Source organism: Sporothrix schenckii (genome assembly GCF_000961545.1).
Source record: "Sporothrix schenckii 1099-18 chromosome Unknown Cont47, whole genome shotgun sequence".
Classification (NCBI taxonomy): Eukaryota; Fungi; Ascomycota; class Sordariomycetes; order Ophiostomatales; family Ophiostomataceae; genus Sporothrix; species Sporothrix schenckii.
Genome location: NW_015971148.1, coordinates 1,148,633 through 1,168,270, shown reverse-complemented (window position 1 = coordinate 1,168,270; position 19,638 = coordinate 1,148,633). Strand labels below are relative to the sequence as shown.

At 57.3% G+C, this 19,638-nt stretch overlaps 8 protein-coding genes across 8 annotated transcripts; 3 read left to right on the top strand and 5 right to left on the bottom strand.

Annotated features, from left to right (window-relative positions):
• Nucleotides 1-666: 666 nt before the first annotated feature.
• On the bottom strand, nucleotides 667-3,666 carry SPSK_03013 (uncharacterized protein; the record flags this gene model as incomplete). The annotated part of the gene is made up of 1 exon (XM_016729858.1): nucleotides 667-3,666. The coding sequence occupies one exon, from the start codon at nucleotides 3,664-3,666 to the stop codon at nucleotides 667-669; it is 3,000 nt and encodes a 999-aa protein (XP_016584959.1).
• A 32-nt stretch (nucleotides 3,667-3,698) lies between these two features.
• On the bottom strand, nucleotides 3,699-4,095 carry SPSK_03722 (uncharacterized protein; the record flags this gene model as incomplete). The annotated part of the gene is made up of 2 exons (XM_016730556.1): nucleotides 3,699-3,927; nucleotides 3,998-4,095. The coding sequence occupies 2 exons, from the start codon at nucleotides 4,093-4,095 to the stop codon at nucleotides 3,699-3,701; spliced, it is 327 nt and encodes a 108-aa protein (XP_016584958.1).
• Nucleotides 4,096-5,293: 1,198 nt separating this feature from the next.
• SPSK_02966 (nucleolar pre-ribosomal-associated protein 1) lies at nucleotides 5,294-9,008 on the bottom strand (the record flags this gene model as incomplete). Its single annotated transcript, XM_016729812.1, has 2 exons — nucleotides 5,294-8,793; nucleotides 8,855-9,008. The coding sequence occupies 2 exons, from the start codon at nucleotides 9,006-9,008 to the stop codon at nucleotides 5,294-5,296; spliced, it is 3,654 nt and encodes a 1,217-aa protein (XP_016584957.1).
• A 589-nt stretch (nucleotides 9,009-9,597) lies between these two features.
• SPSK_03467 (isopentenyl-diphosphate delta-isomerase) lies at nucleotides 9,598-10,683 on the top strand (the record flags this gene model as incomplete). The annotated part of the gene is made up of 3 exons (XM_016730305.1): nucleotides 9,598-9,955; nucleotides 10,054-10,392; nucleotides 10,451-10,683. 3 exons carry the CDS (start codon nucleotides 9,598-9,600, stop codon nucleotides 10,681-10,683), a joined length of 930 nt encoding a protein of 309 aa, XP_016584956.1.
• A 653-nt stretch (nucleotides 10,684-11,336) lies between these two features.
• On the bottom strand, nucleotides 11,337-11,693 carry SPSK_03741 (uncharacterized protein; the record flags this gene model as incomplete). The annotated part of the gene is made up of 1 exon (XM_016730575.1): nucleotides 11,337-11,693. The coding sequence occupies one exon, from the start codon at nucleotides 11,691-11,693 to the stop codon at nucleotides 11,337-11,339; it is 357 nt and encodes a 118-aa protein (XP_016584955.1).
• A 1,289-nt stretch (nucleotides 11,694-12,982) lies between these two features.
• Nucleotides 12,983-13,859, top strand: SPSK_03554 (uncharacterized protein; the record flags this gene model as incomplete). Its single annotated transcript, XM_016730392.1, has 2 exons — nucleotides 12,983-13,615; nucleotides 13,674-13,859. 2 exons carry the CDS (start codon nucleotides 12,983-12,985, stop codon nucleotides 13,857-13,859), a joined length of 819 nt encoding a protein of 272 aa, XP_016584954.1.
• Nucleotides 13,860-14,314: 455 nt separating this feature from the next.
• Nucleotides 14,315-15,293, bottom strand: SPSK_03513 (replication factor A2; the record flags this gene model as incomplete). The annotated part of the gene is made up of 3 exons (XM_016730351.1): nucleotides 14,315-15,055; nucleotides 15,127-15,236; nucleotides 15,290-15,293. 3 exons carry the CDS (start codon nucleotides 15,291-15,293, stop codon nucleotides 14,315-14,317), a joined length of 855 nt encoding a protein of 284 aa, XP_016584953.1.
• An 871-nt stretch (nucleotides 15,294-16,164) lies between these two features.
• SPSK_03006 (ATP-dependent Lon protease) lies at nucleotides 16,165-19,257 on the top strand (the record flags this gene model as incomplete). Its single annotated transcript, XM_016729851.1, has 2 exons — nucleotides 16,165-18,906; nucleotides 19,000-19,257. The coding sequence occupies 2 exons, from the start codon at nucleotides 16,165-16,167 to the stop codon at nucleotides 19,255-19,257; spliced, it is 3,000 nt and encodes a 999-aa protein (XP_016584952.1).
• Between the last annotated feature and the right edge of the window lie 381 nt (nucleotides 19,258-19,638).

The window sequence follows — 19,638 nt, the reverse complement described above, 5'->3', positions numbered from 1 at the left end:
CTAGCACATACAAGACACGCCACGATCTAATAATTTGAATACCAAGTTCCAAAAATTCTGTGGCTCTTTTGTATCATGCATATACTATGTCCTTTTCTTTCCACGACATGATACATTTTCCAAGGAGACAGCTTTTACTTATGTGCAAATATGCACTTTCTAACAGCATATAATTATTAATTGAAACTGTGAAATTAACGAATCGAATACAAGCCAAGAAGTACCAATGTACGAATCGCACGAGACAACGATGCTTTCTACTGTCGCTGGTTGTTGGACTTTTTTCACGAAGTAACATGTCGAATATGGTATCCTCAGACACATCACGAATGCAAAATTATCATCAGGCGCCGCCAGGTTTATATTTCTCGTGATTATTTCATCTTCATCCATTGCTAACATTTGCTGACCGATGGACTTTGCATAGTGGTAAAATTGGGAAACTCCTGCCTCGACGACTTCCCCATGGCGTCCCATTATGTGTATTTACGGGACCCCTTTCTTATTGTCGTACTTTACACGCACACGAGAGTTTTTGATGCAAGGCGACCAGATAAATAAAAGGTTTCAAAAACTCAATCCCTGACAATGCATGCTTGCCCCAAGCCCTAAAGCTTGCCACAGAGTACATAAACACACACGCGCGGTTCATTTACAAGGGGAGCTCTATGACCTTCTGTAACCGATTCCATGAGGCGGTGGTGGCATGCCGCGGCCATCGTTAAAAGGGAACGGCACACCGTCGGGGGGTGGCCCCTGGAAGTTCATGCCAGGTGGCGGCATGAAGCCACCTGGTCCCGGAGCCTGGTTAAAGAAGCCTGGTGGCGGCGGCGGGATGTTGCGGGGTTGACCCGAGGGAATGCCGTCCGGCGGGAACGGCCCCGATGGCGAGAAGTTCGGCGGCGGGAACATGCCGGCCATATTGGGAGGCATGTTGATCATGTTGGGCGGCATGTTCAGCATAGAGGGTGGCATATTGGGCGGCATGTTCGGGGGCATATTCGGAGGCAGGTTGGGCGGCAGATTCAGCGGCATGTTAGGTGGCATATGCTGCATGTTGGGCATGCCCGGCATACCCTGCATATTGGGCATATTGGGCATGTTTGGCATGTTGGGCATGTTGGGCATGGCCCGGTTCTGCGGGTTGTTGGGGTGGTTCGCGCTTAGGCCAGGAGGTGGAATCATGGGCTGCTGCGGCCCTTGCTGTTGCTGTTGCTGTTGCTGCTGAGGCGGGCCTTGCGGAGGAGGCAGGCGGCCGCCTCCACCACCACCACCGCCACTACCATCAGCACGACCACTACCCTGTTGTTGCAAGAACGGCGGAAGAGGCCCGTGCATGTTATGCTCGAGACCTGGCGGTGGGGGCCGCTGGAGAATCTGAGTTGGCTGTTGAGGTGGCCGGCCCTCGGCCTCCTGGCGATGGAACTGCTCATCGGCAAACATTCCCGGCATTCCCTGAGGAGGACGCATTGGCTGTTGCTGCGGCTGCTGCTGCTGCTGCTGATCCTGTTGCTGCTGGCGCTGGATGGCGAGCCGTTCGCGCTCGCGTGCAAAGTCGGCCATTTTGGCCTCGCGGTCCGGAACTGATGGGATATTAACCTGCTTCTGCGGCTGCGGTATGCGCATTACGGAGTCCTCGTTTCTGCGCGGGCTGGGCCCACCGCTCTGCATAAGCTTCATAAGGAACTCGGTCTGCGAATTTGGTGTGCCCATGCTTGGCCCAGAAACGCCAGGGCCGCCGGTTGGCGGGCCCGTGCGAGGATGGCCGTCCTGGCTGGCTGCCTGCTGCTGGCGCATGAACAACAGTTCCTGAAGCATCTGTTCAGGGCGAGCTGACCCCGAAGGAGACTGGCTGGACATGGGTTGTTGGCGCTGCATCAGGAGCTCTTGCAGGCTCTGTTGAGGCCCAACCTGTGGCGCACCGCCTAGGAAGCGGGGATCACTACGCCGGTCCGCGCCAGGATGGGGCTGACCAGGCTGGCCAGGCTGACCCTGTGGAAAGGGAGGGTCAGGGGAAGTGAGACCACTCCGCTGGCGGCCGTCCCGGAGGAGAGATGGGTTCGAGGCCGAGTTTGGCGATTCCTGGAAGGCGAGACCGGCTCCAGGTGGTGTTGGATTGTTGCTGGGTCCCGGAATGGTCCCAATACCGATACCGGCTGCAGCAGCAGGCGATGTTGTGGAGCTACCAGCACTACCGCCAGTGTGACGATGAAGCTTCTGCAGCAGGACCTGGAAAGCCTCCTTCTCGGCGGCATTGGGCGGTTGTGCAGGCGCTGTCAGTGCGGCAAGCAAGTTTGCGCCACCACCACCAGCACCACCAGCGCCGTCGCCGTCGCCCGCGCCGAGACCAATGCCTCCAACACCACCACCACCTTGCGAGGGCGGCTGGGCCGCAGCAGGTTGCGGTGCAGCGGCGGGCGTTGGCGGCTCGGTCTGGCTCTGCGATGAGAAGAATGAGGTAAACTTCGAAGCCTTGTTCACTTTGTGCTTGTTGGTTGCCGCCGCATCGGCGTCGGAAGGGCTGTTGTCGTCGGTCTTGGTCGACTTGGAGAATTGCTCAAAAAAGCGGTCTCGGCCAGGGTCCACAACTGGAGCCGACGCCGGCTCGCTCCTCCACGTTTTCTTTCCGTCGTTGGCCGCCGAAGACGACGATGGTTCGTCCGGGTTCTTCTGGCCGCCGCCATCACGGACTTTCATTGCGGCCATAAATTTACGCAGATCTTCTGCCGTGTGGCGGCCACCGCCGCCGCCACCACCGCCAAAGTCGGCGAGATCACCGAGATCTCCCCCACTGCCGCCTCCACCGCCAGTTGGCACATCGTCGGCAAATGCAGCCTCTTCGTCCATCCATTCAGGGTCGCGCTCCGTACGCTGGTTATTGAAGTAGTCCCGGTCCCGGTCCCGGTCTCGGTCCCAGCGACGGTCGTACCCGCCACGGTCAGTGCGGTCGTTGCGATCGTTTCGATCGTTCCGGTCATGATTCCTGTTGTCGCGGAAGCTATCGCTGGGTTGGTTGTCGGGGTCACGCTCGCGCCAGTTCCGGGTCCGATCAAGGCGGTCCCGTTGTCCTGTACGGTCGTTGCGGTCGTTGCGGTCGTTATGTCCCCTGTCATCGCTGTTGTTATTGTTGTTGCTGCTCCACGGCGTGCGACCTGGAAGACCGTTGCGGCGAGCGCCATCGTTGTTATCGTCGGCCCCGTCGCGGTCAAACGTGCGGCGTGGACGGTCGCGTCCTGAGACGTCGTTGTCGTCCCGATCCCTCGGCTTACGGTCGTCGCGGCCGTACCGATCCAGGCCTCCACCTCCACCGCCACTACTGCCCGTCCCAGCGCCTCCGCTTCCACCGTTGTGCATGCGGCTGTGGAACCGCTCGGCACCATCGTGGCCAAAGCTCTTACGCGGTTTCACCGTGCTCCAACCGTCATTGTCTTGGTCGGCGTCGCCACGGCGACGGTACTCGGGGTTGCGAGGTTCGCGCGTGTTGGAGCCGCGAAGGTTTCCGCCGCCAAAGTTGCTCGTATTGAGAAAACTAGACGAAGCTTCGGACTGGTCGCCACGCGTGTGTCCACCAAAGCGGTCGCGGCTGTCTGAGTCCCGAAACGGTTTACTGTCACCGTCGGTCTTGTTCCCGAGGGTACGGATAGAGGAGGCCGAGGAGAAATTCATTTTAGGGGGGCGGAGTACGATGTCTTCAGAGTCTAGTGGAGCGCGAGCGCAAGAGACGGGTCAGCTGGGGGTTTGAGGGCACAGCACACGATGCAGAACATGATAAGCGTACTGGAGAGGTTGCGGGGATTGTGCCGGTCGCCGGTCTGGCGCCGGCTTGCCGGGTCGAGGGAGAAGGTGCCCTCATTGGACTTGACGCGGTCTGAAGTTAATGGGCGGTTGCCTGTTGTTTGGGCGCGAGTGTTGGGGTCTGGAACTGGTCTACGATGTAGCCGAGTTAGCAAGAAGGTTCTTGACAAGAAGATGCATAAAGGAAGAACGAGGACCATACCCCATCCATTGGTCTGCGGGAGGCAGGCCGGGCGGCTTGACACATAATGGAGATTGACGAAGCTGGAGCAATGCCTCTGCGGTATATCGAGAAGCCATGGTCACGGTCGCGGGGTACCGAACATTCGGCTAGAGTGACGCGAAAGAAATAACAGAGAGGCAAAGAAATCAAGCACGGGACAGCTGAGAAGTCTCGAGCTGCCGGGGGAAGAAGATCTGCAGGTTTCGAAACCTGACAAGGTGAGAGGACCGAGAAAGGGGCGGGGAAGGTCGTAGAGCTTTCGGGATGCCACGAGACGAGGCCGTGAGGCCAGAGAAGATCGAAACGTCGGAAACGTAGACGATGCTCGGTATACGAGGTCCAATGCAGGAGACAGAGGTAAACAATGAGAACGGGGAGTCGAGAAAATAAACAACGAAAGACGCAAATCAGCGATGGCAAGTTTGGTCGTTGGCAGGTCTCGAAAAACCTGGACTGGAGCGGTGTCGCTTCGGAAATGGACGCCGGTGAGGCACCACGCCCGGTCGCGAGGTCGAAGGCAGGCCACGAATCGAAAGCTTAGCTCGTTGTCAGGCCCCGGTCAGCTTCGACAGACTCGACGATGTAAAAACGCAGAGAGAATTGAGGCTTCGAGGGCGTCGCGAAGGGGCCGCAGTAGGCGCTGCAATTGAAGCGATGCGTGCGAAAGCGCCGTTCTGGAAGAGCCGACACGATAATTCGGATCTAGTGCGTGGGTTTGGGTGAGCTTTGGAGTTTGTGCAGTTGTTGTGTGGACGTGGCTGCGAGGGTTTGTTTGATGTTTGCGAGTGTTTTGTGTCTCTTTGTGTGCGGCTGTCATGAGATGTGCAAAACAGAAGGCGCCCCAGCCTGAAGTAGGAGGCACTGATGACGGCCGTGCTCTGATTCGCCTTTGGGGCACCGTCACGTGCGCCACGGGGCACTGATAGGTGTGAAAGGGCCGCTAATACGGCACACAGTGGGTCGTCTTTGCTCCATTCGCTTGCCTAGGCTTCAATGAGGACAATCTATGAAGCTAAGTATCGTGGCCCTTTGTTCGTTATTTTTCAAAGGGTTTGGGAACGACCCCGAGACCGTGTTTTGGTGTGTGCTCTGATAGTTCGAGTAAAATATTTTTTCATCTTCCTTAATTTGGTACAAAAGTCCCACCTGTTCCTCTATTCAATGATGTACAATAAATCGCTTGACATATGCCCTCAAACGCAAATACAATAGTAAACAACTCCCTTGAGACCAATTAATTCTCCTATCTCTTTCAGACCACGACTTGTGCGGATCCTACACCCCAATGCTTTCTTGGACTCCGTGCACGCTCCACTGTTCGACCCGGTCATGGTCGCACGAGTCCCATAGCCGCTTCAACAGCGCCGGGACGATGCGTGCCTCGTCGCCTTCGTCCGGCACCTCGACGCCGGCTGGGACACCATATGTGCGGTTGGTCGGCTGTTGGCGGTTGTTACTGCTCGCCGTAGCCTGCGTGGCCTCCAGGGCCGTCAGCCAACTCACAATGCCGGACCGCGTGATAAGCGTTGTGCTGCCGCCCGCAATGTCGGACACGCGGCACACCATGCGCAGTATCTGGCGACGCAGTGGGATGCGCATGTATGGGTTTGACGCGACGGACAAAATGGCTTCAAACAGACGGCGCGACCGGAAGAATTCAATGTCGGCGGGCGTGCGAAGGCTGTCAAGCAAGTACGACAGCAGCCAGCTGATCTCCGCATAGTACGAGTCGTCCTCGGAGGGGCCGTCGTGGACGATGTCGTTGACGAGCGGGAAGGCGCGCATACGCCAGACGGGGCCCGCCGTCAGGAATGTGTTGACCTTGGCGTAGAGGCAGTGCAGCGGGTTGCGCAGTACGTCGAGCGCGTGGCAGGTAAAGGACACAATGTGGCTGGGCACGGGCCTGTCGGCCGTGTCCTTGTCGGTCATCCACCCTTTTGTCGACTCGATGAGCTCCGACAGGAGAAGCCAGACCTGGTCTTTCTCGTCGTACGTCGATTCGCGGATCCTGGCAGCCATGTTGGTCAGGTTGACTAGGGCTGCCCGCCGCACGGTGGCGTCGTCCGCCATGAGCAGGCCAATGACGGCGGCTGCGTGGCCGTCGTCCACCAAGTCGTCTGCCGGTCGCGTCGCCCACTTGGAGAGAGCCGACGAGTCAAAGACGCGGGGGGGGGTGATATCGAGCAGGCCCTCAAGCGAGCGCTCATTGAATAGGTTACCTCTCCCATCATCCGCCTTGTGGTTGCTGTTGCTGATCTGGTTTCCTGCGCCCGTCCGTTTGGATGATTCCTTGGATTTGGATAATGTCGCCTGGTTTACTACGGTGCTGGGGATGGGTTTTCGCAGCGTCTCTTCGAGGTGGACTGGCGCCTTTGAAACCCGCTTCATGTCATTCACGACCATGGCCCAAATAGGTACCAGGCCTGCTTCGTCGCCACGACAGAGCTGTAGATAATACCGCAGGAACTGGGCCAGCTGTCGGCTCGTCTCGGGATCTGCGTTGACAACCACAAACTTCATCTGCTCGGCAATGGCCATGGTGAGAGGGTCGAACGCCGCAACGCCATCCGTGAGCTCGTACATCATCTCAATGTACTTGATCGGGCCGTTGGCGCAGCGAACAACGCAGTTGTCCACAAACGCCCAGACGGGGTCGGTCAGTAGGGAGCGCTTCTCGTTATCCGCGTCTGCGCCGTCGTTGTCCTCTCCACGGGGCTTTAAACTACCGACGAGAGCGGCTAGGCCTACCGAGGTGGCGCGCGCCTGGCCTGTTGGCTCCGACAATAGCAGTTGCTGTTCTCGTGCCACAAAGTCCAGCACGTCCCGAATCTTGTCCAGCGCTAGATCGCCCGTGGCCTCAGTGTACACCTTGAGCAACGCTGCAAATGGGGACGCGGCCAGGCCCTTGGCCTTGGAGAACCACTGCATGCCGGGGGAGTAGCCGGCAATAGTTAGCAGATTCTCCAGTTCCATGAGCTTGACGACCTTGTCCTCGGCTGAGCCCTTGTGCCCATCGACCTGCCGGATCACGGCAAAGAGGTAGGAGGATACGTCAAACTTGGAGGTAAGTGCCACCTGCGGCACGACCTCGTAGTACAAGCGCAAAACGCGGCTAGCGGCCTCGCGGTACAGCAGATCGCTGTCCGCGGCTGCACGGTAGGCATTGATTACCTCCTTCATGGGCGGACACCGCCGGCAGAATTCGTCAATCACCCGCCGCTCCGACTCCGTCCACAGCGACTCGAGCGGGTGTTTTTGCGCGGCCTCACGGTGCATACGCAGCGCCGACCGCAGCTTCTCCATGGACACGGCAAGGAGGCGGATGGCAAAGAAGGGAATCAGCTTGGATTTATGAGTTAAGCACCGGCTCAGAATCTTTTGCGACAGGGGCCGGGGGAGGATATTGTCCACAGTGACGGACGTCGGAGGTGGAACACGGGCGTAGGCCGACTTGTGACCAAAATAGTCGGGGATTTCGACGAGGATGGTATTGAAGAGCATGGCGGCGTAACCCACCCACGTCGCCGATATCTTAGGCTCAAACGTGAAGTTCTTGCGCTCGATGTAGTACCACGCGACAAGTTCCGGTGCTGCCTGAAAGATGGAGATGAGCAACTCGCTCTGCCGCGTGCTCGACCACGGCCGCAGGTTCGGCAGAAGGTCGGCGAGAGCAAAGTTGAACACGGGCACCTCGTCGGCAAATTTGTCCATCCAGACAATGCGGTCCAGACCAGCATCCAGCTGAAGATCCTCATCAGGCTCACGGTTGGATGAGGACGACACTGTGGTTACCGTGGTAGTTGCGGCACCCGCATTTGGCTCAACACCTTGGGGGTAGTAGCCGGTCTGATCGCGCAAGACGCCGATGTTCGAGGATGTGCAGACGTGGAGTAAGAGTTGGTGTGCTGTGTCGGAGACCGAGAGCTTGTTCGAGTGGCTGGAATCATCACGTTTCGCTCCAGCTATGCCGTCGTGGGCATAAGTATACAGGCCGGCAAGGCGGATCAGTGTAGCCGCGTTGAACGTCTTGATCCGCGCGGATCGCGGCAGTTTCTTGTCCTTGAGGACGTGCTCACGGAGCGTGCTGAGTATGTCATATACCAGGTACGGTGGATCGTCCTTGATGGTCTTGGTCAGACTGCCCACCACCTCGCGCTGAGACAGCAGCTCGGCCTTGGCCTCGGGATGCAGAAACGCGAGAGAGGCCAGGAAGAAACGCACTGCATTCGTGCGCGCCGACGTACGCTTGACATCCTCCACCCCCTCGCCGAGGAACTTGATGCTCATATTGCGTGCGAGCGACCGGTACGTAAAATTGCGGGCGCGGAAGAGCGGCCGTGCAATGGCGCCTCCGTCAAACGTAATGGCTTCGCGTAGCATCCGCAGCGTCGGCGAGATGACAAACTCTTTGCCCTTATCTGCCGACAGGTTGCGGGCAATCAGCTCCAATTGACGGCGGCGCAGCAACGTGCGGCAGATGCCGAGACAAATCGGCGCCATGTCCAGCACATGCGACAAATAGCGGATCAACAGAGCCAATACCACGGGCACAGAGGACATGACGTTGTCGTTGTTCATCCTTGCAGCGAATTCCCATGTATCCATAATGTCTGGCAGGTACAAGGGGTCGGTCTCACCCTCGTCGTCTTCGGCACCGGCATTGTCGTTCCGCGGTCGTGTGGATACGAGGTAGCTCCGGAGCAGGGCTGCATCGTCCGGGTTCTTGTGGTCGGGGTCATTCAGCTTGTCCAGGAGAACCTTGAAAGATTGAAGTCCTAGGTCGACAGGTTAGACACGAGCTGGGAAGAGAGCAAGATGGCAAAGACAGACACTCACCATGGCGAGCTTTTTGTAGGTCTTGGTCAAATGCGAGGAGCTGCATTAGCTGCCGCGCCGACGCAATCTCCTCAAAGGTAGGTGCCTCGTGGACAACCCGTGGACGTTTTCGCGGGGCCTCGCCGTCAGGCGCATACGGTCGTCGTTTCGCCATTGAGTTGCAGTGGTCGAGGGTCTGTTGATCGTCCGGTTGTTGGGCCGTCAGACTGCCGTTGGAGAGTCGTCGCGAGGCCAAGTAAAATACTGGCAGAAATCGTCAAAACTGGCAGAATCGGACCTGCCAAAAGAAAATTTGGCGGTGAGAGATGTTTTGCCGTGCCTGACCGCCGTTGTTCAGCGCCTGTTGACCAACCGCTAGAGAACAATTTTACCCACCGACTGGGGGTCTTACAGGGGCACGGCGGGGCGCTAGAGTCTTGCCTTGCGCTACGTCAAGACCATGTTCCCACTCTTTCCCTCTCCGGCCCTGTGTAATTGGCCAATGGAGAGAGGTCGTTCCTGCTCTGTCTAGTCTCGTTAGAGGGGTCCAGGCCAATTAATTGTGACCCAGATAATAACATTAAACAGGCGGTCGCACCTGCATTCACCCATTCTCATTCTCCTTTCCATTTCGCCCAAAGCATCTAGAGGCAGAACAACACCAGCTTCTGTCTTTTCTCGTCTGATCCGGACTCGAACGCACCTTCCCGTCTCCTAGCTTTCCTTGCGTGACCTTACCTCCGCATTTGGCAAGTTCGTGCCGTATGCTCTTTCTACGCCAGAGTACGAAAGTCGCCACCGTATTTTGCACCCGCGCCGCCATATCGCACATTTCCTGTCTGCGCACGTTCGCGCCTCTTGTCCCCAGCAAACGACCTACACAGCTTCGATTTTCCAGGACGCCGACTCTATTTACCTCCACCATGTCGACCACTACGACCGCGACCACCACGGACAACGAGCCCATCACGGCCGACAACATCCTGCGCCTGTTCCCTGACATCGACACGAGCGGGGAGGCTCTGGAGGGCCACGATGAGGAGCAGATCCGTCTCATGGACGAGTCGTGTATCGTGCTTGACGAGAACGACCTCCCTATCGGCAAAGCCAGCAAGAAAGTTTGTAAGTGCGAAGCACAGTGGAGGCATCGGGAGCAAGAACGGTTCACACAGAGAGACGGAGAGCGTAACGCAGAATGCTGGGCTAACCGATATCGACAGGCCACCTGATGACCAACATTGACCGGGGCCTGCTGCACCGCGCCTTCTCAGTCTTCCTCTTCAACGAGGACAACAAGCTGCTGCTTCAGCAGCGCGCATCCGAAAAAATCACGTTCCCCGACATGTGGACCAACACGTGCTGTTCGCACCCGCTCTCTGTGTCGACCGAGACGGGCTCGACGCTGCCCGAGTCCATCGAGGGTGCCAAGCGTGCGGCGCAGCGCAAGCTGGAGCACGAGCTTGGCATCAAGAAGGAACAGGTGCCGATCGAGAACTTCCGCTTCCTGACCCGCATACACTACAAGGCGGCCAGCAACGGTAAATGGGGCGAGCACGAGAGTGAGTCTCCCTCGAGGTGGACAGAAACAATTTTGTGACCAAGGCTAACCCGCCGCAGTTGACTACATTCTATTCATCAAGGCCAATGTCGACCTCAATGTCAACAAGAACGAGGTGCAGGCCACGAGCTACGTGCTCCCTGACGAGCTCAAGGCGCAGTTCCAGGATCCCAAGCTCAAATTTACACCGTGGTTTAAGCTCATCTGCGACTCGATGCTCTTTGAGTGGTGGAAGCACTTGGATTCGGGCCTCGACAAGTACCTGAATGAGCAGGAGATTCGGCGCATGTAGGCGATTGACAAGGAGCGTGTGGCAAGGCAAAGGCGCAAGAGCGTGAAAGAAGGATGGTCTCGAAACGAATTCAGTACAGTCGACGTAACATAGCATAGCAGAGGACCATGCCGACACTCGATGCCCATTACCGGGTGGAGGCAGCATAATATACGGAACCTAGTTTTCATGTCAAAATCTCTGTCTCAGACTGGGAGATTCGCAGTACGGGATACTATGTTTTGTCGCGTGCAAGAACCTTCTTACTCGTATGGACCCTGGCTGGCTTCCGGTACAAAAAGGTGACACAGTTATCGGCGAAGTTGCAGGGCCAGTCAGGCCAAGGCCGTGAGCAGGGTGGGGGTTCGTTAAACGAGCATAAGTGATAGGCGGACACAAAGAACCTTGTGAGACATACAGCCAAGCAAAAACCATGCACGGTGTAAGACGATGCACGGGGGCATTGGCTTGCGAAGAGAGGAACCACGTTGCAGCAGACGTGCATTTCCTGATCAGTTCGGCATATTCGACTTTCCCCGAAAACTGTCATTGGGCCAGGCGTGTTTATTCGAGTCCGTCTGATTCCAGTTGCCCTTATTGTCCATTTGTTCAGCCTGTATCTGCGGGTAGCCGGGGCGAGCCTTGTACTAGATGGAGACGACGACCATAAAAGGTTAAGTCGACTGCAGCCCGAAGGTCACCTGAGTACTGTGCGTTAACGTGCAGAACGCCTCTGTTGCGCGGTGAGTGGCTGCGTCTTGGATGTGCGAGAAATACTCGATCCTATTCGAGCCAATGAAGCCGTAATGTTTGTCAACAGAACGTCGTACATCCCGAGAAGGGAAGAGATCAGAGGAGTCGGCACTTTGTCTGCCTGAGGAGCTATAAGATACGCTCCGCACACTTTCCTTTGTCCTGGAGCCCTTCACTCCCTGTGTGGGACTCTTCACGTCCCTAATCTCTGCATGACCCCCAATCGCAAACGCGACCTGCTTCCAATTTGGCTGACCGACGCTTGGCCAGAAGGACATTGTCTTGGTCAGCCCTCGACGTGCGAGACAGCGGACGCCTTGCAGGAGACGGGTTCACAGCAGGAGACAGGATGAACGAAGAATCAACCAAGAGCAAAGTAGTTGGTGAGACGAAGGCTCCAAGGTGCCGAGCAACAAAGAAACCGAATGTCCTTTGCATTAGATGTCAAGGGACCTGCTGATGCTGTCTACCTTGGCTTTTCTACATGGTCGTCTGGTCTTGTTTTGAGAGTTTTGAGATCCTGTGCAGATGTGTATATGACAGACTGTTCTTTGAAGTTGTGCACGTTTCGGTTGCTACTACTCGGCCTCCTGACCACCCGTGCAGCACTGTTTCCCAACTTGTGCTCTTTTCCATGTTCCTCATCCAGCGACCTGCATCCATCCCACGCAACCCACTTTATCCTCTCTCTCCCTGGCCTTTCCTCTCGCTGTTGCCTTTACTGTCGGCAGGAGTATGTGCCACCTTAACTTCTTTCGCCAATGATAACCTAACCATAACATGTTGTGAGCGTTGTTTACGTCCTGTAACCCACGTATGCTGCCCCCAACACCCTGTCCTGTACACCTTCGGTGCCACAGCATCTATGTATGTTTTCCATATTTGCCCGTTCTTACTATCCTCTTCCTCCGCGGGTGCTCTCCACAGCATGCATGACCAACAAATATTGTAGTATTTATACTATCCATCTCGAATGTTGAATCCGTACCCTTTTTCTCTTTTCTTCCCCTCGCCCACTCAAGACCACACGAAGTTTCATGCACATTTCTGAACAATCGAACTATACTTGACTTTGATCTTCACCATTTGAGACAGCACCAGTAGTCCATCTAAAAACTCGGCTTATTCACATTGAACTCCAACTTGACTCTTCCCATTACGATATAATTATCTTAACAATTTAAGCTGTCCTGTCGTATCCCGACCGTGGCATTTCATCTCTGGCCCACTGCTTCTTGTCAATCCTCTTCCGTTCACGGTTACGCCACCGACAAGCGAATGTCTCTTGAATTCCGTACATCCCTCAACTGTCTTCGTCACCCGGGCCGGTTTATGCCTACTTCCAGAAGACAACTCTCACGTGTCCATACAGGAGACAGTATACAAAATATAGCTTAAAGAACACGGTGTGTCACCGAACAGTGTGCCACTTATACTGAGGCATTGAGACTTACGATGCGCAGGTTTACGGCGTGGCGGCTATTCTAACAAACTTAGGTGTCCTTTGTCGAACAACTTCACCAACACCACACAAAAGCCAAGAACAAAGGAGGGTACAAGCGACATCATGGCGAAGTTGATTAGTAGTAGTACCTCGTCCATGTCTGTTACTGGTAAATCCATGCCGCTTTCTCTGCCACTGATGCCTGCTCGGGCATCGCTCGTCCCTGCCCAGTGGGAGACCAACGTGCGTGTTATTGGCATGTCCGAATGCCGTGAGGCCGCCCTCTCGCTGGCCCATGCCTTTGCTGCTGACGGCCTGTCTCTGTACCTCGTGACTTCCGACGATACGGCCGGTTTCTCCGAGGAGGTAAAGTGGCGCCTTCACGTCGACATCATGACGTATATTGTGGCTGCCGTCTGCCTGAACGGCGTCGTCGCCACCATCGGCCCGGACTACGAGGGCGTCGCCTTGTGGATGCCACCGGGCAAGAGCCTCGACGGCTTTTGGACTATCCTGCGCAGTGGCCTGTGGCGGCTGCACTTCCAACTCTCGACCGAGTGTCGCCGGCGCTACTACGCCGAATTGCTGCCGCTACTCGAGCACTCCAAGGTCGAGGTCATGGCACAGCGGGGTGTTGTGGACAACAGCTACTATCTGCTGTACTTGGGGACGAAGCCTGGGGCACGCTGCCGTGGCTATGCCCGAAAGCTGCTCGAGCACATGCTCGTGAAGGTGACCCTCCTGCTTGCTTATTTTGTTTGCAATTATTGTGCAATTATCTGGCTAACTTTCACTGTTTCCTCCCTTTCTCTAGGCTGATCAGGAAAGCCGCCCCGTGTATCTCGAGTCGAGCTCCATTGCCAACAATTCGTACTACAGCCGGTTCGGGTTTGAGCTGAAGCGGGACATTTCCCTTGTCCGCGGTCCTGCCCCAGTCGGCCTGTCGATCATGGTCCGCGAGCCTCAGACGGTACCTAATACGAAACTCGACAAGGAGTAGCTGTTCTCAGGTGACTCTTCACAGCAGTATCGAGCAACTGTTCAAGATTTGCCGTCTTTATTCGTCGTCCTTCCCTTAATTATTCATAATTGCTCGTTGGCCTCTCCAGACTGTTGCATATTTCACGGCCTGTTTGTTGTCGTTTCCATTTTGTTACCGTTGGATCCATCTTTGTCTCCTATCACAAATCACGTCTTACTGATTTCGCAGGTAGCATAGATAGTATCGTCCATAAAGTCATTCATTATTTACCACAAATATAGTCGTGAACAAGCCGATTATCCACCTATCCAGTATTCCAGATAATGGCGGAATGAAATGGGAGAGAGAAAATAAAATGCAGAAACACGACAGGAAATGACAAAAGGAAAAGCGATAACCCCATTTTGACGCCATGAAAGATCCATTAGTATTGTTCCGTGGGCCACCGACATGAAAAGACGACAATGCGCCCTCTACTCTAACAACGCGAAGGTGTTGTCATCCGTTGTCGCATAGATGACGCTCGAGTCCACCAGCTCCTGCACGGCAGCCATGGTTGCGCCAAGACTGAGGTGCAGCTCGTTCTTCATAACGTTGATGTCGACACCCTCGCTCCCTGTGGACATGTTTCGCAGTAGGTTAAACACCTTTTGCGCGTCGCCCGACATGTTGCGGCCGCCCATGCCGCCGCCGCCACCACCACCACCGCCTACACCATAGCTGGCACCGCCGGCGTCCTGATCGACAAACATGCCGTCCTCGGCCTTGTTGTGGTAGCCATTGGCGCCGTTGGCACCGCCAGGCGCGCCGCGCGTCAAACTGAGGTGCACATACGTGCTCTCCAGCGCGTGGTAGCTGACCTCGTTGTAGTCGTCGACGGCACGCAGGAAATGCGCGGCAACGTAGCGCTTCTGGTTGAACAGCTTGAGGCGACCAAACACGCGCACGTACTGGTCCAGGGCAAATGGCGCCTCGGCCTCATCCTCGCTCTTGTCGGCATCAACCCACTTCTTGACGTCAATGGAGCCGGTGCCGTCGTCGATGCGGTAGGTCACGTTTGTGGGCTGGGGGTTGACGGCGCGGACCTGGCCGACAAGGGTGAGCTGTGTGATGGCGGCACCGTCAATGGTGAACTCTGCGGCGCCGGGATAGGCCTCTTCGGTCTCGACGAGCTGCTTCACGGTAACGGGTCGCAGGGAGTCTTCGTTGTAGTTCTGCCAAAGAGGAGAGAGATGTGTTAGCCAGCCAGAAGGGGCACTGGAAGAGAAAGGTAAGGATGACATACCCGTCCGCCGCCGCCGCCCTGGCTACCCGACTGAGAGCCGGACATGAAGCCACCACCCGTGTTGCCGCCATCGGCACTGTAGCCGGGTTTTGTGTATGCTCCGTAGGATGCTGTTTCTGTCAGTGATTGTTGACGTTCAGCCGTGTATGTGAACGATACTCACCCATTATGACTGCTTTTTGCCGTGTATGTATGAGAGAAAAGGAAAGTACAGGATCAGAATTTGCCTGCCAGTACCTCGAAATCAACAAAAGGCAATCAGATGCAAGGATAGTATGGTTGTGGTGTTTTGGTGGTGATCGTGACGAGGGGACGAACGAAGTGGCGACGACGCGTAAATCAGCGCGAGACGCGACGGGGCAATTAAGCCCACCGTGCTGCGGTGACTGCGAGTAGAGGGGTCGTAAAGTGGGTCGAACTGTCCGCCACGACGGATCTGTCGCAGGTGGCGCCTTCTTTCCAAAGGCAGACAGAGAGGCCTTGGAAATGGCAAGTGCGGTTAGACGTCGGTGGGCCACTGACTAATGCCAGAAGTCGCGTGTGCATCCCCATAGGCGGGTGGCCTAGCCACTTAGCCACTATGCCCGCTAGCCTTACAGTGGTCATTTCCCCAGCTATCGGCAGAGTTGCAATGCCTCGGCTAGAAAACACGTCTAGGCCGTTTGTCACTGTGCGTGAAGTCAAAAGCCGACAGCACTACGCCATGTGTGTGGCCTGGGGAGATGCCGCTAGCTAGCGTTGGTATCGCCATCACGAGCTTCTACGAGCTTCGACCCCCGACTGCCGACGAGCGCCCGGCTTCGTCATTGCATCGTCTCTTTTGTGTCCTTTTCTCTTTTGTTATTTACTTTTCTCTTCCATCTCCTTTACTGCCTTTTCGACCGCACCCGTCCTTCATCTCGATATCTCTCATCATCGTATCAACGATCTCGCTCGGCCGCCTGATCTCGGGCCTCGTTTTCCTAATTCTTCCGATTGACCGACGTTGTCATACTCGCCTTCTGTGACAATCGACTATCCGACTCCCATCTGCCCAAGATGGCGCGAAGCCAGAGCCCTGCTCTCCCCATCCTGCCCTTGCCCAAGGGCATGATTCTGTTCCCCGGCATCCTGCAGAGAATTCCGGCCACAGCCGATCGTCCGGACATTCCGGCGCTGCTGGCGAACATGTACGCCCGTGCTGCGGCAGCGGACCCGGCCGAAAACGATGGTGCCGCTCGGGCTGTCAACGAGGTGCCTGTGGTGTGCGTTCCCATCGCCTCGCCGCTGGTTGGCCCGCGCGGCCAGCGGTTGCTGAACAGCAAAGACAATAACAGTGTTGGTGCTACGAAAATGCCCGGCTTTGTGGCGGGCAAGACGACCAAGGCCGACCTTTTTGGCTACGGCGTAGTGGCCAAGATCAGCAAGATTGAAGGCCGTGCGGCCGGAGAGTTTACGCTGCACGTCGAAGGCCGCTCGCGCGTCGTCATCGACCGGTTCACGCAGGAGCAGCCGTGCTTTGAGGGCAAAGTGACGCTGTGCCCCGACGAAATCGACATTGGCGATGCCGCGCTGTACGAAGGGTTCCAGCGGCTCAAGGCGGCGTCGCGCGAGCTGGCACAGGTGCTGCGTGTGGCCGCCATCATTGCGCCGGACCGGCCGCATGCGCGGTTCACGCCGCTGCTGGCGCGGCGCCTGGACGCGTACATCCTGAACAAGTCGATTGCCGAGGCCGGTGTGCTGGCCGACTTCATGACCAACATCGTGGTGGCGTCGTACGACGAGAAACTGCAGGTGTTGGCGCAGGTCGACGTCAAGACGCGCGTGGCGCGTGTGGTGGAGCTGCTGGAGCGGCAGGTAGGCAGCATTCGCAACAACGTCAAGATCACGACAGTGACAATCGATTCGGATGGAAACGGTGACAACAACAACAACAACGGTGGCGGCGGCGCCCGCATCTGGGATCCTCTGAAGCAGAGCCTGCCGCAACCTAAGAACGGCCAGGGCATGCCTTTCAACATTTTGATCCCTACCAACGGACTGGGCAATGGCAACGGCATATTTGGCCCTGGTATGGGAGGTGGCGGCGGCGGCGGCGGCTTCGGCGGCGGAAACGGATTCCGTGGCGGCCCCGGCGGCCCGCAGAGCGCCGACCAGCAAGAGCCAGACGAGGTCGAGGAGCTGGCCAAGAAGCTTGAGGCGGCAGAGCTGCCACCGGACGCTGTCAAGATTGCCGACCGTGAGCTCAAGCGGCTGCGCAAGATGGTGCCGGCGCAGGCAGAGTACAGCGTCATTCGCAGCTACCTGGAGACGCTGGCCGAGATCCCGTGGACGAAGGTGACGGACGACCGGCTGGGCCCGGGCACGCTGGCCAAGGCGCGCGCGCAGCTTGACGGTGACCACTACGGCCTCGAGCAGGTCAAGAAGCGGCTGCTCGAGTACATGGCGGTGCTGCGCCTCAAGCAGTCGATCAACGAGGACGTCGAGGCGCAGACGCGCGATGCCCAGCGCGCGCTGGAGCTGGCCAAGGCGACGGCCGCGGCGCCGACCAACGACGCCGGCCCCGAGGCCCCGGCCGATGCCAGCCCTGACGAGCAAAAGGAACAGGAGGCCAAGGCGGCCTCCGCCCGCGCCCAAGTGCAAGCGGCCGACGAGAAGCTGAAGGCGCTCGGCGCACGTCGCATGACGGACAGGTCGCCCATCTTGCTGCTTGTGGGCCCGCCGGGCGTGGGCAAGACGAGTTTGGCGCGGTCGGTGGCGGCGTCGCTGGGCCGCAAGTTCCACCGGATCTCGCTGGGCGGCGTCCGCGACGAAGCGGAAATCCGTGGCCACCGGCGCACATACGTGGCGGCGATGCCGGGCCTGATTATGCAGGGCCTGCGCAAGGTGGGCGTGGCCAACCCGGTGATCCTGTTGGACGAGATTGACAAGATCGGGGCGGCCAGCAACCACGGCGACCCGTCCGCGGCGATGCTCGAGGTGCTGGACCCGGAACAAAATTACACGTTCCAGGACCACTACTTGTCGGTGCCGTACGACCTCAGCCGCGTGCTGTTCATTGCGACGGCCAACAGCCTGGACACCATTCCGGCGCCGCTGTTAGACCGCATGGAGATGATCCACCTGCCCGGCTACACGACGTTGGAGAAGAAGCACATTGCGATGCAGTACTTGGTGCCGAAGCAGATCCGGGTCAACGGACTGACGGACGCGCAGGTGGGGCTGGACGAGACGGTGGTGGCCAAGGTGATTGAGTCGTACACGCGCGAGGCGGGCGTGCGCAACCTGGAGCGCGAGCTGGGGTCGGTGTGCCGGGCCAAGGCGGTCGAGTACGCGGAGGCCAAGGACAGCAACAACCTGGAGGCGTACCGGCCGCAGCTGACGGTGGATGACCTGGAGAAGATTCTGGGGATTGAAAAGTACGAGGACGAGATTGCAGAAACGAGCAGCCGGCCGGGTCTGGTGACGGGTCTGGTGGCCTACAGCTCGGGCGGCAACGGCAGCATCCTGTTCATCGAGGTGGCGGACATGCCGGGCAGCGGGCGCGTGCAGCTGACGGGCAAACTGGGCGACGTGCTCAAGGAGAGCGTGGAAGTGGCGCTGTCGTGGGTCAAGGCGCACGCGTTCGAGCTGGGCCTGACGCAGGACCCCGTGGAAGACATTATGAGGCAGCGCAGCATCCACGTGCACTGCCCGTCGGGCGCCGTGCCCAAGGACGGGCCCAGCAGCGGCGCTGCGCAAGCCGTTGCGCTGGTGTCACTGTTCTCGGGCCGGTCCGTCCCACCGAGCATCGCCATGACGGTAGGTCCTTTTCCTTACCCTCCATCACACAACAGGTCACAGACGACTGCCACACGACAGTTCGCATAGGACATCTGCTGACGTGCATTTTAGGGCGAAATTACGTTGCGCGGCCGCATCACGGCGGTGGGCGGGATCAAGGAGAAGCTGATCGGTGCGCTACGGGCAGGCGTCAAGACGGTCCTGCTGCCAGCACAGAACCGCAAGGATGTGCGCGACCTCCCACAAGAAGTCAAGGACGGCCTCGAAATCATCCACGTGAGCCACATCTGGCAGGCCATCCGGTGCATCTGGCCCGAGGCGCAGTTCCCCGGCGCCGAGCACGTCCCAGAAGTGGAGAGCCGGCTGTAGGAGGAGCGAGGACAGTGATACGAGTTTGTTAAGACTAAGGGAGCATCCAGCGTAGCTTTTTAATTGTTTTTTTTTTCCTTAAAGTTTATTTCCCTTTCATTTACCCTTTTACTTTGTTTATATTTTCTTGCTTTATTTTCTATTAAACTTATTTTTTATTTAGAAAAACCTTTCTCATTATTCCTCATTATTCCTCTTATATCCCGTTGTTCCTCGTTCTCGTTTGTCCATCCTCCGCGTGCAACAATTCGGCATCGTTGGGCGTGTCGATGTTGCACGCCCTAGCACAAGCGAAGGTGTCGCCAGGTGCGCTGTTGGGTCACTGCCCGTCCGCACATCGTCTCGGCTCGTGCCCCGTCTGTTGTATGTGGTCTCACGGGC